Source organism: Littorina saxatilis, unplaced genomic scaffold (assembly GCF_037325665.1).
Source record: "Littorina saxatilis isolate snail1 unplaced genomic scaffold, US_GU_Lsax_2.0 scaffold_894, whole genome shotgun sequence".
NCBI classification, from domain to species: Eukaryota; Metazoa; Mollusca; class Gastropoda; order Littorinimorpha; family Littorinidae; genus Littorina; species Littorina saxatilis.
The window spans coordinates 26,518-44,568 of NW_027129301.1; the positions used below are offsets into that span (position 1 = coordinate 26,518).

The 18,051-nt window shown below is 45.5% G+C and overlaps 1 protein-coding gene, 1 long non-coding RNA gene and 1 other non-coding gene across 4 annotated transcripts in view; all 3 read left to right on the top strand.

Moving 5' to 3' along the window:
- LOC138957563 (uncharacterized) overlaps positions 1-18,051 on the top strand; it is a 37,619-nt gene that overhangs the window by 8,676 nt on the left and 10,892 nt on the right. The gene's annotated exons all lie outside the window — the stretch shown is intronic.
- Positions 959-11,454, top strand: LOC138957564 (uncharacterized). Of its 2 annotated transcripts, XR_011453081.1 has the most exons (4): positions 959-1,098; positions 1,614-1,969; positions 3,805-3,951; positions 8,332-11,454. XR_011453081.1 is itself a non-coding variant. In XM_070328660.1 (3 exons), the coding sequence occupies exons 2-3, from the start codon at positions 1,618-1,620 to the stop codon at positions 3,849-3,851; spliced, it is 399 nt and encodes a 132-aa protein (XP_070184761.1). In that variant the 5' UTR covers positions 959-1,098; positions 1,614-1,617; the 3' UTR covers positions 3,852-5,643. The 2 variants fall into 2 exon arrangements, 1 of the variants encoding a protein (XP_070184761.1); XM_070328660.1 differs by lacking the exon at positions 8,332-11,454 and having other exon boundaries at positions 3,805-5,643.
- Positions 15,302-15,420, top strand: LOC138957565 (5S ribosomal RNA). The gene has a single exon (XR_011453082.1). It is a non-coding gene; the product is annotated as a 5S ribosomal RNA (ribosomal RNA).

The window sequence follows — 18,051 nt, forward strand, 5'->3', positions numbered from 1 at the left end:
CTTCATAAGAATAATATTAAACATACATACTTGATTTGTTTAAACATAATTCTAGTGTAAAAGTATACTTTATAAGTTGTGGAGATAATTTTAAAACATTAAGATTAAGATAAAAAACACAACAATAACATGACAACATTAGTGTACAATGCATTCCTAGCTAGCTCTGAGGAAAACTCCATTGTACATTTTTCAGTTTCACATGCATGCACTAAGTGGTATCATTGAGAACTGAGATGGCGGATGGAATAAACGACTTCCGCATGCGAGAGGTTCTACACTTTGCAGCTCTGTATCTACGCCTAGATGGCATGAGTGCAAACTGATCATGCAGGGGGTGCGATTCATCTTCAACGACCTTTCGTGCTTTTGTGGCTGTTCTCTTATGCACCAGTTCATCCAAGCTTGGGAACTGAACCCCAACCACCTTTTCTGCCTGTCTGATCACTCTTGCCAGATGGCTCTTGTCCTCTACAGTAGCCCCATAGTACCATACCATGAGGTTGAAGGTCAAAACACTTTCAATGCTGGCTCTGTAGAACATTGCCAGTATTTCAGGGCAGACCTTGAACTGCTTGAGTTTCCTCAGAAAGTACAATCTTGAATTGCACTTGCTAACTACCTTGGCTATGTGTTTTGACCACGAGAGATCTGAACTGATGATGCAGCCCAAGTATTTGTACTCTTGTACTTGTTCTACCTCTTTCCCCCCTATCACTAGTGGCTCTGTTTCCTTTTCCCCTCTCCTAAAGTCTGTGATCATCTCTTTTGTTTTGCCCACATTGAGGTCTAGGCTGTTCTGGTCACACCACTCTACTAGTTTGTCCACCTCCTGTTTGTACACTGTGTCATCATCATTCTGTATCAGGCCTACCAGAGCTGAGTCATCAGCAAACTTCGAAAGTTTGCCATTGGTGGCTCTACAGTCGTTGGTGTACAGGGTGAAGATTGTCGGAGACAAACAGCAGCCTTGTGGACTCCCTGTACTGATCTCGAGGCTGTCTGAGATGACCCCGTCTACTGCCACGTACTGAGATCGACCCACCAGGAAGTCGATAATCCACTTGATGATCTGCGGACTGACTGACAGTGGGCTAGGTAATATTTCATGGTGGGGCTGATTTTTCAGAGAATCAGAAAACATGGTTCGCTGTTGTTCTTTTTGTCAAATTAAGCTATAGGGCCTCAGAGATTCCAACATTAGTTAGTATGTGGATTTGTTAGCCAGGTATTATGTTGGTGTGTGACAGTTCAGAGAACCATGATGTAATTTCCTGTTGGTGTTCTGTTTGTCATAAATGTATTGAGCCTCAGAGATTCCAAACTCGTTTGGTGGGGGTACTGGGTGCCAGGATTTGAGTTTGACACAGAAAACACAATTGGTTTGAAGTAATTTGGGCCAGATTTTAATCAATTTCTTTGGTTTGTATTTCAGACTCCCAAAATCTGGTGACAACTTCAGAAGTATGGGATATTAAACACCTTTTACAGGCTGAACAGTGAAGGAGTTGTTAACTCCTGCAAGGAGCAGCAGACAAGTTCAAGGCTTATGTGTAATTCTCAGTAATCTGACAAATAAGGCTGTGTTCACATATCCTGTTTTTTATGCACAGGAATATGCCTCCCAGGAGGGCAGCGTCAAGGCGGGTAGCCGAAGTGACCCGAGCCGCTGCAGGTCGGCCGAGGGCCAGCAACCAGACAGCCTCGCAGCGACAACCCGGTGGGTTTGAGTCAGCCACAGCAGGAGGGGAAGAAAGCGCCACTGCTTTGGCCGCGGTATTGGCAGAACTACGCAGGCTGGGGGAGCGGCAAGTGGCCATTGTCTCGCTCCAGAAAGACAACCAACGTCTGCAAGAAGCTGTTTCGGGTGATCGTGAGGCCATCGCCTCAACATCGGGATCGATGACAACCGGTACCAGCAATTCTACCCTGTCTGGCTCGGTTGCCAACCTGGTCAACACAATCACAGGTGAGGCGGCCACCCAATTGGTGCCTGTTGTTTTGTTCGTCGAGGATAAAGTTAAACGCAGGATCTGGGGCCCGGGGCGTCAATCCACAATGACAACTGAAAAGTTTCAAATGGAAGCGTGTCAATGTTAATTGTAATTCAATCTGACAATGATCTAATTGGTTCTGTTCTGTTCACATAGTACTTTGAGTTCACTTACATGCAAGGGTGATGCACAGTATTCCTATGGAGAGAACTTCATCTTTAAGTGTACTTCGATTAACTGAAGATATTCAATTGTTTACTTCAATGTGGGAGGTGTGCAATGTGTAAATACTCATCAACTCAGTCAGTAAGATTTATGTGCAGGTGTATGATGCAGAGCTGTCAGCCCCTATGAAGCTTCATGTGTAGCAATCTTGAATTTATAGTGTAGCAAATGGTGTTTATCTTTAAGTATTGCATCATCTTATAATCCACTGCACCTACATGTTTATATGTCAAGACACAAATGTTGCAATAACTGTGTTCAGACAAGAAAACAGCAGCAGGAACAAATGAACATTGTAGAGTGTCTGTATAACGAAGTAGCATTTTCTGTTTTACAAGTAGCATGCTACATCGAAAGCGTAATAGTCTGCAGCTCTAATTGGGCCACTAATGCGGCTTGGTGCTTTTGGATTCCACAAGTTATTTTGCATGTTGTTTTTAAGGCAAATATGTCAGAAGCTCCTAAAGAACTTTAGTGGGTAAGCCTGTGACATTGTTGTCCACATAGAGAATACTATATGGTTTCCTATGAAATACCAGTTTTACACAAGTTGTGCTTTTAAATATTAAACTGCGAACAATATTTCAAAACACTAGTGTAAAACTGGTATCAAACAGGAAGCCATGTAGTATTCTGTTTATCCTACATACAGGGTTCGTACAGGTCATGGAAAGTCATGGAATTTGATTTTTAATTTTCCAGGCCTGGAAAGTCATGGAATTTCAATTCAAGTCATGGAATTTCAATTCAAGTCATGGAATTTAACATAAATAAGAAAGAAAAAAAATTAACCTTTAGCACGCCAGCTTTCTTTCGAGTTGTTTCTTGACAACAAAAAGTATGCGGAATTGGAACGAATTACCAAGGAAGATCTTCGCAATGAACTGTGTATCGCGGTGAAAAAAATGACAGTTCGTCAAGTCACAGTGTTAGTGACGGTTATGAAACGGAATTTACGAAAGTGCAGATGGATACAAACAGTGGCTGGTCCAGTTTAGTGAAATGACAGGACCAGCAAACATTACCGATAATCTAACTGCGTAGCAAATGCTTGACTTGCTTGTCAAAGAGACACTGCGTAGAAACTGACTCAAATTCAGTGCAAAGCAAGCCAGTGTCAAAACTGGCAGTGACAAGATGTAAAAAGTTTGCGTGTTCGGAAATGGCGACCTGTGGATCTAGTCATGGAAAATGTTATTGAGGCTCATGGAAAAGTCATGGAATTTTGTTTCTAAAAACCAGTGGGGACCCTGTACATACTGTTGCATGTTCATTGCTGTAAATGTCCCTTTGTCGAAGCGCCCAGATTGAAGAAGCTTAAAAATTGAACCTGGATATCTCCGAATGCCTCGTGTAATCTTTTATGTCAAAGCAAGGAAATGTCACTGGTGTGGTGTTTACGTTCTTAAAATTCTTCCGAGTGTTCAAAGAAGGACGCTTGTTTCGGTATTGGAGGCAGTGAAAAATCAGGTCCTTGTCAGACAAGACCTCTTTACACATGCAATGTAGAGTGAATGGTATTGTTATGACATGAGTGGTATGTCACGTTAGTGTAATAAGTTGTATTCTTACACGCTCCACAAAGGCACAGAGTACGGGGAGCCATCCAGCGGGTTGATCCTGGTGGAGTAGCTGTCAGAGCTTTGGCGTTGAGGCCCACGAGACGTCGTCTGTACCAAGTATCAGGACCAAACGCTCTCTGGCATCTAGACGGATACCACAAGTTGATATCGTGAGTACAGCTACAAATACATACACTGGGCACAAAAAAATCCTTTTTCAAAATTTGGTGAATGTTGAGTGTGTCCGGTGGTGGGGAGGATGTTGGGGGTTGTGCCAGTTTGAACATGGAATTTGAGTGGATTGATACAGGTGGCATAAGGAATTCTCTTAAACATTATTTTATGACGCTGGAATCTTTCTTTTAAGACCTACATAACCCTGAGATAATAAGGTCTTATAATGGGGGTAAACTTACAGAGGTTATGAGCAGAATATCTTAGAGAACAGCATACCTGCCAATTGCTACGATTTTGGCGCAGCATGCTCCGATTTTGCAGGAATTGCTACGCTGCTACTCTAAGCCCTGAGCTGCTACGCTAAAAAAAAAAAAAAATGACAAGCGTGCAAAATGTTCACTTATTGCTTGACAATCAACAATGAACATTGCATAACTAGTCGAGTACCGATGGCTGGGAACCACTCCGTTATGACTCGATATTGTCCACGTGACTTGCTTAGCAAATCGTGAATTTTATTGCAAGCATTCGCATTTCCGGTGACTCTATGCGCCAATTGTGAATTTGATTAGAATATATGCAATGCACTTGTTAAGTTGTAAGCTGTGCACAGTGACGGTGTTAGAAGTGGAAACTGGAGGGAGACAGGATAAAAACGGGGAAACGTAAGGGTGGTGAAGATTATGGTGCAAGTTCCACGCCGATGCGGGCAAATCATTTTCAACGATTTTTGCCGAAGAATTCGACAGACTTTGCGTGTATAGGTAATAATACCTGCTATTCCGACTTGGTTGTGTGACAGACGTTTTCTTCCACACGAGATTACGTTGATTGTCTAAATCTACTTTTTGACGGAAGTGGCCGAACAACTGTGAATGACGTCTCGTTATATGGGAATGACGTCACAGTCATCGTCACAGTCTGTATCTTTTGAAGCATCTCATTCTTCATGACGTCTTTCTGTGTCTGCATCCGCAAAATGTTTGTTCATTCCGGAATCTTTGTCATCTATGTTCAGAACTCTGTCCTTATAGTGTCAGACAAACAGGCCTCCTGAGCGAACCACTTTCCAAGGGAACTTAAATTCGCGTATGGAAACAGTACTGTCGTCTGGGGTGCCGTTTTCAGTATTCTGAGCGTTGAAGAATCTGTAAAGAGAAGAAACGATAACAGCAGGAGAAATAAAAGTCGTGTGTGCATTTTATGTTTTTTTGGAGTGACGATTTTGAGTTTGAATCCGTTCTTGCCATGCTCCTAAAGCGTGTAACATACAATCTTGCATACGTTTGCTTTAGTAGTGGCAAAGAAGGAAAGCGTGTGACATTGAACTATGTTTAGACGGTTGTAATGTCGTAGAGCTCTCAGAATCTTACAAACGTTTTTGATGGCATTTTAAATGCGGGCTTGCGATTCAAATTTAAGATTATGCGAGTGCTATGCTTATAAACACCAATTGCAACTCTGACATTGGGTGAAAGTTCCAAAATGCTACTCTTTGGGCTTCACAGGGGTTGGCAGCTATGAAACAGGGTCTTGAAAATGTCTTGTTTGGGATCGTAAAAGGAAGGGCGTCTTCTAAGGGGTAGGTGGGTAACGAAGGTGAGTCGTGTGCAAGTATTTTCTTTTCTTTTCTTTTTATTTTGTCATTTTCTGGATATGTAATGAAAGACTGGTCCATTGATGATTTCCCCACGGAATACAAAACATATTCTGGTTATACCTTACCATTTCTACTGGGTGGTTATTTAAATTTGGTTGCTTTGTGGTTTTTTTAACAATAAACACCCCTTCAAGTTAACAGAGAAATAAGCAGAGGGGGGAATACTTTTCGGTGAATACCAAGCTACCTAGTCCTAACAAATAACCACCCAGCAACCAGTCTGAATCCTCGATAGCTCATAGGTTGAGAAACCACACTGTGTGGTCACTGCTTGGTGACTGAAAAGTTCTGAATGCTCAAATATTCGAAAGAGGAAAGAGCTCATACATACTGCATTTACACTATTCATTTCAGGTTTCAACACACAGAATCCAATATAAGATCCATAAGTTTGGTTGTTTTCTAAATCAAAATCTACGTTGTACCAGACACAAGGTCTCAAGGCAAGTAACTCTCATATTTTGTGTAGAAAATAGAGTTGTTCCCATTTTGCATTTGTACAAATAACAAGAAGAGCAAACGCTCGATCGAGTCACTTTCGCAGTTCTGAATATTATATGAGGCATCAGATGGACAGGAAGAAATTGCTATTCACAACACAATGAGTCACGTTCACATAAAATTTGAGCCCGGTCACTTTTATAGTTTCCGAGAAAAGCCCAACGTTAAGTTGTGTGTTGCCGAACAGAAAAGGCTAGTTATCTCCCTTGTTTTTCTGATAACGTTCGTAAAAGGCTACAGATGTAAATACTTTGATGTAAAGAATAATCCTACAAAGTTTCAATCACATCCGATGAACTTTGTCAAAGATATAAAATGTCTAATTTTTCCTTTGACGCTGACCTGTGACCTTGAAAAAGGTCAACGGTCAACGAAACCATCGTTAAAGTGTAGAGGTCATTGGAGGTCACGACTAAACAAAATATGAGCCCGATCGCTTTGATAGTTTCCGAGAAAAGTCCAACGTTAAGGTGGTGTCTACGGACGGCCGGCCGGACGGCCGGCCGGACGGACAGACTAACACTGACCGATTACATAGAGTCACTTTTTCTCAAGTGACTCAAAAAGACAGTAATCTGTAGGTCAATTATATTTCACTTCATAAATAGAACTTTTTTTCCCGAGATACTTAAACATGAAAAGAACGCAAAAATATTTGCCTTATCGTCTTAGCAGAACAACTATGTACTTTATTTTATTCGAAATTAAATTAACTGCTATAAAGAGTTTGCAGAATTGCGCAATTTTCACAGAACTCTTCAACCATGGATTAATCACATGCTTGTGCAGGTAGACTGGCTGAGTGAATAATACTTGATCAAAATAATTATGTGTGCTGTGGGCAGGCTGTCTGTCTGTCCAAGGACAAAAAATGTAACGTTGAGCTGTTATCTCAGAAGTTTATACAGCTAGACCTCTGAAACTTTGCACACTTTTAGGGTTTGATGATTTCACGAAGTGACCCCAGTTTCGTTGACCCTCATCAAATTTTGGGGTCACAGCGGGGTCATGTTCGTTTAATAAAAACTTAACGTTGATGTTATCTCAGATGTGTTTTTAGCTAGAGCTTTAATAGTACGCACACTTCTAGGTTTTGATAATCTACCAACTTGACATAAGATTGTGGGCGGGGATGTAGCTCAGTCGGTAGCGCGCTAGATTTGTATCCAGTTGCCTGCTGTCAGCGTGAGTTCGTCCCCACGTTCGGCGGGAGATTTATTTCTCGGAGTCAACTTTGTGTGCAGACTCTCCTCGGTGTCCGAACACCCCCGTGTGTACACACAAGCACAAGACCAAGTGCGCACGAAAAAGATCCTGTAATCCATGTCAGAGTTCGGTGGGTTATAGAAACAAGAAAATACCCAGCATGCTTCCTCCGAAAGCGGCGTATGGCTGCCTAAATGGTGGGGTAAAAACGGTCATACACGTAAAATTCCACTCGTGCAAACCACTCGTGCATAAGAAGAAGAAGACGACATAAGGTTGATTGACCTTCGTCACAGCCCACTTCGTCAACATCACGGGCCAAAGAATCTAGACACAGCCATCGTCGAACGCTGAAGAAGAAGAAGATTGACCTTCGTCAAGTTTTGGGGTCACAGGGGGTCATGTTCGAATCAAAATATCTTAACATTGATGTTATCTCAGGTGTTTTTGAAGCTTGAGCTTTGAAACTTTGAACACTTGAAGGATTTGATCATCTACCTACGTGACCCTAGTTTGGTTGATCCCTGTCACATTTTGGGGTCACAGTGGGGTCAAGTTTGTAAAAGCTTTACATTGCGGTTTTCTCAGTTATTTTTATTAAATTTCACTGAATTGTATGTGTTATTAACCAGCTGACATTACCAAAATTTTGCTTATTTTTATCAAATTTTAGAGTCCCAGCAGTTAGTGGAATCCTCCTTTTAAGACCTACAAGACCCTTAAGGCTTATGGACATGACGAAGAAAAGTCATATAAAGCAATTGCTTTTCTTGATTTATTTCTTTGCAAAATTGAAGAAAGGTGGATTAAATGGGTTACACACCTTTTCTCAATGATATATATTAAAAATAATGGTCTTGATTCTCGGTCATGAAAAAGCACTTTGACCATTACTTTTTAATATTTACTGAGCATGTTACCTGTACTTATTTCCCAATAACTCTTTAATCAGAATTTGTGTGGTGAAATCACATATGGAAACGGATCTCTGTTTGTTATATTGCAGGTGGAAAATGGTGATTCATGGGGCAATCGATGGCTTTAGCCGGGCCACTACCTTCCTCCATGCCACCGAAACAACAGGTCAGAGACCGTTCGGGATCTGTTTTTGGGTGGAACCCAACGCTTTGGACTCCGCATGGACCATGGTGGCGAGAATCTGGATGTCGTCGCCCTCATGAATGAACACAGGGGAGAAGGGAGAGGCAGTGCGATGCAAGGCCGCAGTGACCATAACCAAAGGATCGAGCGTCTCTGGCTCGACGTCTGGAAAGATGTGGTGAACCCTTACCATGACCTGTTTACTGCAATGAGAACACCACAGGCAGAAGGTGGTCTGGGGATACTGAACATGGACAATCCCATTCACTTGTGGGCCCTCCACTATGTTTTTCTGCCGAACCGGTCCCTACAGTGGATTGTGGAACAGAAGAACCACCAACCCCTGAGGACAGAGCGCAACAGAACTCCCCTGCAGCTCTTCTTCAGGGGGATGCTGGAGAGACGAGCCAGCACATCCACAGCAGTACAGGACTTCTGGAAAGGGAGAAGCCTTCAATCGATAATCGAGGACCATCCTTTGCCAGACAGTCGTTAGGATATGTGCCTGCCACGGCTTGCCCCCTCTCTGAGGAACAGCTCGTGCAACTAACGGAGCGCATTGACCCTCGGAGTGGGCCACCCACCAATCAACATGGTCAGATGTTGTTCTCCAGTTCGTTGCCAACATGCTCGAGTAAAAAAAAAGTTAGCTTGTGGACACCCCAAACCTGAAGTGTATAGCAGACCTGTGAACCCATACGATTTTGCCATATTTTGTACGCTTGATTGTCCAGACTACAAGCAGATTGGTCAGTGGAATCACAAGAAAAATTCATTGTCTACTTTTATTTACAAGCGCATTCCAAAGCCGATCCAGTGTTTTGACACATGATTACTGCTTTTGTCAATGAAAGAAGCATTCGTTTTAAATTGTAAACTTATTAGGCTACTTGCCCTATCCGCTCCAGCCACGTAATCGTGCAATAAATCTGCAATATCTTGCATGGCGTTGGGAGGTGTGCCTCAATTTGCGGGTTTGCTTTGAGACCTCAGAGTAAGGATGTGTCTGGGTGCAGACACTTCGCCTTCAAAAAAGTTAATTTGCACTGAGCAGCATTGGGCTGCAACAATGAAAGCCTCAAAAACAATCATAAAGTTTGTTCAAAGTACCAAGCATGGTAGAAGGTATAAGCAACTGTTTTTTGACTCACATGCGAAGCAAAAGTGAGTCTATGTACTCACCCGAGTCGTCCGTCCGTCCGTCCGTCCGGACGTCCGTCCGTCCGTCCGTCCGTCCGTCCGTCCGTCCGGAAAACTTTAACGTTGGATATTTCTTGGACACTATTCAGTCTATCAGTACCAAATTTGGCAAGATGGTGTATGATGACAAGGCCCCAAAAAACATACATAGCATCTTGACCTTGCTTCAAGGTCAAGGTCGCAGGGGCCATAAATGTTGTCTAAAAAACAGCTATTTTTCACATTTTTCCCATTTTCTCTGAAGTTTTTGAGATTCAATACCTCACCTATATATGATATATAGGGCAAAGTAAGCCCCATCTTTTGATACCAGTTTGGTTTACCTTGCTTCAAGGTCAAGGTCACAGGAGCTCTTCAAAGTTGGATTGTATACATATTTTGAAGTGACCTTGACCCTGAACTATGGAAGATAACTGTTTCAAACTTAAAAATTATGTGGGGCACATGTTATGCTTTCATCATGAGACACATTTGGTCACATATGATCAAGGTCAAGGTCACTTTGACCCTTATGAAATGTGACCAAAATAAGGTAGTGAACCACTAAAAGTGACCATATCTCATGGTAGAAAGAGCCAATAAGCACCATTGTACTTCCTATGTCTTGAATTAACAGCTTTATGTTGCAAGACCTTGGATGACCTTGACCTTGGGTCAAGGTCACATGTATTTTGGTAGGAAAAATGTGTAAAGCATGTGAGTCGTATGGGCTTTGCCCTTCTTGTTCAAATTGGTTTAAATCTGCGCTCTTATTCTAAACCAATCTTTGTAAAGTGGAAAGTCATTCAAATAAAGCGAAATTATGTCCGCTGTGTATTTTATTATTTTTAAACACAGGTACTGCACCACGAAAACAATATTGCTAAAAAAAATAAAAAAAATATGTACACTTTGTGAAAGAAAGTTGTAAAGAAAGTTTTACACAATGATTTGCCATTAGGTTACCTGTTTAATTGCACCAAACAGACATGGGATTCTTCCGTAAAATTACGGAATTCCGTAAATTTTTAGGCTCCAGGGATCATTCTTGAGATTCGTGCAAATCCGCTGAGAAAATGTTGGGATATATGTAGGTAAAGACCCAAGTTTTTCGGCCGGTCCGCTGATCGCGACGCTCCATTCCATACTATTCTTGAACGGTTGGTTCCTAAAACGGTCAGACTGTTGCTGGTCGATCCGTATGGGAACGCGCTCTGTGTCTTTGTCTCCTACAGTCACCGTTTCAACGTAGCTATCGGGGATTCAGTATAAGCTAAAGCATACCGTATGAGAATGATTCGGCGCCATTTTTACATCGCTTCGAGCCACTTGCCAAAATGATGAGGAAGCTAAAGCGAGACGAAACCGTTCTATCCCGGGAAATTGACCAGCAGAAGTACAAGAAAAATCTCTGGAGATTCGACTGGCTCGATGAAGTTGTATCATTGAGCTGGAAATACAAGAAAGGCCAGAAGACACAAGACGTGAAACTGAAAGTTGGCGATGCTTTTGCTAAAATCAACTTGCCGGGAAAAGCTTAGTGCACTTTGTGCAACGATGTTAATGTTATCAACTACGGTTCCAATGGAAAGACTGCCCTCAAAAGCCACTTGAAAAGCAACAAGCACCTGACTATCCTGAAAACCCAGTCGTGTAATCAGTCACTGGAGTCGTTTGGCACCGACAAGGTAAGAACATTGAAACCACACCGTCACACGCCACCCCCCCCCCCCCCCCCATCCCCGCCTCTCTCTCTCTCTCTCTCTCTCTCTCTCTCTCTTTCTCCTCCTTATTTTGAGTCTTAGCGTAAAATTAATTTGAGAAACATGGGAAGGAAGAGAAAGGGAGGGGGGGGGGGGGCTATGATTAAGCTGAAATATGCATTTCGGGGCCATTTTTGTGTGTCTAAAATACTAAAAACCTTCAGCTTCTGGGGGTGAAGCCCCCAGACCCCGACCAGGGGTGTTGCCCCTGGACCCTACTGGGGGCCTTCTGCGGCCCCCAGACCCCCACTTTTTTTTCCCTTAATTATCACTTTTTCTGAATCCCATGTCTGACCAAATTTCTTTTGATGTATCTATAGTATAGATTTATAAGGTTGAAAATTGCTGAAAGTTTTTAAAACAGACTATTGTTTTTGAAAAAGACCTTAGTGTATTTTTAGGTTTATTGATGCTAGATATATTTATATATATATATATATATATATGGCTTGCCCAATCCAACGTATAAAGGAACTCATTGTTATTCAGCCATTAACCTTCGCCGGCACTCGTTATCGACTACACACGGACGCATTCGTGGGGCCGTGCAGACCCATGCTTCTCAAAGAAGGAAAAATGTGCATATCCTTACGTGGGGCCGTGCAGACCCATGCTTCTCAAAGAAAGAAAAATATGCATATCCTTCCGTGGCACTCGTGGGTCCGTGCGGACACAGAAGGGTGTTTGATGCAAATATCTCTTAAACGAGTTGGAATTTTTTAATGAGCTTTTAGAAATGCCTCAGACACCTAAAAAGCTATCATCTCCTAAAAGCTCATTAAATTTCAGTGATAATTAATTAATTAATTAATGGTCAAATTTAGACTGCACACGGTATTTGGTAAAATATTATGGGTCTGCATGGCCCCACGAGTGCCACGGAAGGGTTTGCACAATTGTCCTTCTTTGAGAAGTATGGGTCCGCATGGACCCACGAGTGCCTCGGAAGGGTATACACGCTTTTCCTTCTTTGAGAAGTATGGGTCCGCACGTCCCCACGAATGCTTCCGTGTGTAGTCTAAATTTGACCATTAATTAATTAATTAATTAATTAATTAATTATCACTGAAATTTAATGAGCTTTTAGGAGATGAAAGCTTTGTAGGTGTCTGAGGCATTTCTAAAAGCTCATTAAAAAATTCCAACTCGTTTAAGAGATATTTGAGACAATGACAAAAGGTGACGTTTTCATGTCAGTATGTCCCAAATGACATCACCAGTACATTTTTCATTCTATCTAATCTGTTTTCGTTCTATTTTTTCTAATAACATGCGTTAACAATTGATTGCCAACTGGAATGGAAGAGCACAAAAAGTGTAACTTGATATGTAGTTTCTCTAGAGGGAAAAACATCTTCCACTTTCATGTCAGTGTGTCCCATGCAACATACATTTGCCAAACAGCTATGTGTAAGTAGATTATTTGTTAGTGGTATAGAAAATACTGATCAACAATCAAAGTCAGTTTTCACATTCATTTTCTACCTATTTCTTATTTGTTTATTCTTTTGGCAATGGTGAAATGTCAGCAATCGTGTGTCATTCGGGACAGTAGACATGACACCTGACCTTTTGTCACTGTCTCATTTGCAATCAAACACCCTTCTGGGTCCGCACGGACCCACGAGTGCCTCGGAAGGGTATACACGCTTTTCCTTCTTTGAGAAGTATGGGTCCGCACGTCCCCACAAATGCTTCCGTGTGTAGTCTAAATTTGACCATTAATTAATTAATTAATTATCACTGAAATTTAATGAGCTTTTAGGAGATGATAGCTTGTTAGGTGTCTGAGGCATTTCTAAAAGCTCATTAAAAAATTCCAACTCGTTTAAAAGATATTTGCAATCAAACACCCTTCTGGGTCCGCACGGACCCACGAGTGCCGGCGAAGGTTAAAGACATTTTCCGAATTACAATGGTTTAATAGCCAACTTGCACAATACCCCTTTTGAACAGCTCTCTGGTGCGAAAGATAAGGAAGGTTCACTTCCCTACGGGCAAACATTTTGCTCTCACAAGCACTGGTGTTCTCTGGCTTGTGTAAAAAAAACAAAATAAAATCTCAATCGCCTTACTTTTGTATACAGGACATGCTTGGGTACTTTGAACGAACTAAAGGATTATTCTTGCGGCTATTATTGCCGCAGCCAATAAACCTTTAACGACTTTGTGTGTGTCGGTGTGTGAATGCTCTGATTTGTTTTGCTATTGTGTATTGCCGTGAGCTCTGGCGAGAAGGGGTGATTAATTTATGTTCATTATTATTATGTCTCACTGTGTTTTCACAGCTGTACAGAACAGTGAAAGGGATACTCGTTCAAACTTTGGTATGATGCCATGAGCGCCATAGTTTAACTAGAGTCAAATCAGTTATTTTTCTTTTTATATTCAATGGTGCCTCATTCACCCATATTCATCAGAACATAAGCTTTTTGCAACGTTCATTGAAGGTCAAGGTCCCTTTAAGTTACCTATCAAACCTCATAGTGGTGTTTATTGTTTATGGTTAGTGTTTTCCCCTGGAGCAATTTTTTGATTAGTGCTTTTGTGAACAAGAAACAATTAACAAGTGGCTCTATCCCATCTCCCCCCCCTTCCACGTGGCGATATAACCTTCGTGGTTGAAAACACCAAATAAAGAAAGAAAGTGTTTTAAACATTTTCAGTTCTCCATTTAGTTTGGTGAAGTAGTGTAGAGCATTTTTTGAACATCAATAATCATGTATGAATTTATTGCATGTTTGTTGCTAGAATATTAATCATTCTTCTGCTGAAGAACTTTGTGCCTGATGAAAGTAAACATTGTGGTCAGTCGCATAGGTACCCCCCGCGGGTTTGGGGGAAGAATTTACCCGATGCTCCCCAGCATGTCGTAAGAGGCGACTAACTGATTCTGTTTCTTTTTTTACCCTTGTTAAGTGTTTCTTGTATAGAATATAGTCAGTCAATATAACACTTACCTCGACAGTACTATTCTTGCACATTATCTATTATAGGCCGAAAAAATTGGACAAAACGCTGAGTGGGTACAATTATCTCCCATAACCATGCGCCACCGTGGATCCCAAGCACTGTCCGAGTGCTTCCCCCTTACAGGATGTAGGTGGCGCGTCCTCTTTCTTTTTTCGCGCGTGTCAGACCGGCTGTGTTTCTGCTACGCTCCCGGATTATTTTGGACTAAGAGGCTCCTTTTCTGTGTGGACTATCACCTGTTGGATTATTGTGTGTTATTCCACTTCTGGCTTGAGGCTACGTTGTGTTTCCTTCAACTTGTGCCTCCGTTTTTGTGTGGCGGACTCGGCGTGCCTCCCGTCCTACTTCGTGGTGACCGGTCGTCTGCTTCTCGTTTCGCCGCATTCACTTGAGTATTGACCTAAATTTTCTTTGAATTTTGTTAATTCTCGGTCTTTAAGGGTACGTACAGGGCGAGGTAGGATGTCTCGTCCTGTTTTGGGCTCTGGTTCTACGGAACCAGAGTCTGCCGGGGGCAACCCTTCTCCGGGCGCCCAGCGTCATGTTTTACGCACGGAGAAGGGGATCTTTCGGCGCTCCGACTCTCCCTCCCCAAACGCTTTGCGTTTGCGGCGAGGGAGGGCGGAGAAAGCCTGTTTGAGCAAGCTCAATGCGAGCTTGCTCAAACAGGCTGGGCTTGAGCCTGGGACTTCGGGCGGGGCTGCGCCGTCGAAGGTTCGGGGAAGTTCGAGGGGAAAGAAAAAGCTTCTTTCTCCTTCTCCTTCAGTGGAACAGGCTTCCCCCCCTTCGACGCCGTTGTCCGGCCCTCAGTCTCAGGCTTCAGCTCCTCCCGGTTTCGAGCCTGGGGGGAAGGTTTCCTTCTCCCCCCTGGCTCGAATCCGGGGGCAGGTCGATTCCCAACCCTCTTTGGGGGTTGGTGAATCCGATCTAGGGGCTACTGGAGAGACTCAGGTTTTGACAGCCAACGGCCATACCACGTTGAAAACACCGGTTCTCGTCCGACCACCGAAGTTAAGCAACGTCGGGCCCGGTTAGTACTTGGATGGGTGACCGCCTGGGAACACCGGGTGCAGTTGGCATTAAAATCTTTCTTTTTCCGGTGCCTCTCCTGTGCCCTCCTCGGTTTCCACCGCTGTGGAAGCCAGGAGGGACACGGGTCCTCCTCTGAACTCCCTCGCTGGGTCGTCTGCTGCTGTTTTGACAGTAGTTTCGGCCTCCTGGGGGGGGAGATCGGAGGAGATGACGGGGTCTCTGAATTCCCTCCCCGCTGGGGTTGGGATGCGAATTGACCCCGTTCAGGGCGGTCCTGTGGGGGCAGGGGTTTCAGGCTTCGTGCCTACGACCACTGCTACTACGGTTCCCTCTGACGTCCGTGTGACTGGTGGCTGTCCCTCTTGAAACGCTCCGGCCGACTAGTTACTGGACGTGGAGGTGTTCGACAGAACGTGGTACTTCTGTCGAATGGTCAGGGCGACGGGAACATTGTTTCTGTTGCTCAGACCGACACCTCCGACCGGACCGTCTTGACCCCACGCCATTCCTTAGCGTCTGGTGTTCGGGTGACGGATGGTCCGGACCAAGGGTCCGGAACGTTCCAGGCTTACGGGTCGGGATCGAACCGGACCCACGGGTCCCGACTGGACTTGACCTCCGGGTTTGGTCCGGACGGGACCCATGGTACGGGACCGTACCGGACCTTAGGGTCCGGTGCGGGACAGTACCTCTGGCCCTTGCCGGACCCCCCGGACCTACGGGTCCGGATGGTACGGTACGGGACCAGTGTTTCGGTCGGGACCGGACCACCCGACCACCTCTGTTGGTCTGGGTGGTCTGGCACCGAACCGGAACACACCGGACCTACGGGTCCGGAGGGTACGGTACCGGACCAGTGGTCCGGTCGGGACCGGACCACTCGACCACCTCTGTTGGTCCGGGTGGTCTGGCACCGAACCGGACCATGCCGGACCTACGGGTCCGGATGGTACGGTATGTCCACGTCCGGACCGAGCCACCCGAACACTTCTGTGGGTACGGATGGTTCGGTACCGAACGGGACCTCCGGATGGTACGGGACCGGACCGAATCTACGGGTTCGGATGGTCCGGTACCGGACCACCCGACCACCTCTGTTGGTCCGGATGGTCTGTCACCGAACCGGACCATACCGGACCACCGGACCTACGGGTCCGGATGGTACGGTAGGTCCACGTCCGGACCGAACACTTCAGTGGGTACGGATGGTTCGGTGCCGTACGGGACCTCCGGATGGTATGGGACAGGACCGGAACACCGGACCACCCTACCGGATCGGTCCGGACCACCCGACCACCTCTGTTGGTCCGGATGGTCTGGCACCGAACCGGACCTACGGGTCCGGATGGTACGGTATGTCCACGTCCGGACCGAGCCACCCGAACACTTCTGTGGGTACGGGTGGTTCGGTGCCGAACGGGACCTCCGGATGGTGCGGGACCGGACCGGACCTACGGGTCCGGATGGTCCGGTGCTGGACCGGTGGTCCGGTCCGGACCGGACCACCCGACCACCTCTGTTGGTCCGGATGGTCTGGCACCGAACCGGACCATACCGGACTTACGGGTCCGGATGGTACGGTGTGTCCACGTCCGGACCGAGCCACCCGAACACTTCTGTGGGTACGGATGGTTCGGTACCGAACGGGACCTCCGGATGGTACGGGACCGGACCGGAACACCGGACCGGAACACCGGACCACCCTACCGGACCGGTCCGGACCACCCGACCACCTCTGTTGGTCCGGATGGTCTGGCACCGAACCGGACCTACGGGTCCGGATGGTACGGTACGTACGTCCACGCCCGGACCGAACCACCCGAACACTTCTGTGCGTACGGATGGTTCGGTGCCGAACAGGACCTCCGGATGGTACCGGACCTACGGGTCCGGACCTACGGGTCCGGATGGTCCGGTGCGGGACCACCCGACCACCTCTGTTGGTCTGGATGGTCTGGCACCGAACCGGACCATACCGGACCACCGGACCTACGGGTCCGGATGGTACGGTATGTCCACGTCCGGACCTAACCACCCGAACACTTCGTTGGGTACGATGGTTCGGTGCTGAACGGGACCTCCGGATGGTACGGCACCGGACCGGACCACCCTACCGGACCGGATCGGCACCCCCGACCGGACCGGACCATTTCTTTTCTGATCAGACCCCATGGGTTCCTGTTCAGTCTATAAATGGCGGGGGTTCGTTGGCTGGGCTGACCCAACAGTCGCAGGGTTGTTGTTTTTCTCCCCCTTCGGCTGCTGGAGACGTTTCGTCTTTGGGGCAGGGGTCTTCGCGGCCTCTTGCTTCTGTGGGCGTTTCTTCACAGCCTGCTTCATCGCTTTCGGCTCTTCCCCCTCAAGCTCCCTACACTCCTGCTTTTGAGGAGTTGTCGGGAAGTGAAGAGGAGAGTGAGTCGGAGGACGATAGGGAGGAGGATCAGGGTCGCCCTGAGGTTAACACTGAACCTCTACCCTTGCCGGTTTCTGATGGAACTTCCGAAGCTATGCTTCGTACTTTCCAACAGTACATGACAGACATCACGCGGCGTCTTGACGTCACGGATGCCTCTCTTAAGCGTCTGTCGTCTAGTGTTGACACACAGGACGTGGACCCGGGGTCTGAGGACGAGAGGCAGGAGGCTCGTCCTCGCACAGCTAGAAGGACGTTTGAACAG

What these genes read in the sequence shown, in the direction of transcription:
- LOC138957564 (XM_070328660.1), top strand. Translation starts at nt 1,618, where the DNA reads ATGCCTCCCAGGAGGGCAGCGTCAAGGCGGGTAGCCGAAGTGACCCGA. An exon ending in CCTGGTCAACACAATCACAG is followed by an intron (nt 1,970 to 3,804) that starts GTGAGGCGGCCA and finishes CGCTCCACAAAG; the next exon opens with GCACAGAGTACGGGGAGCCA.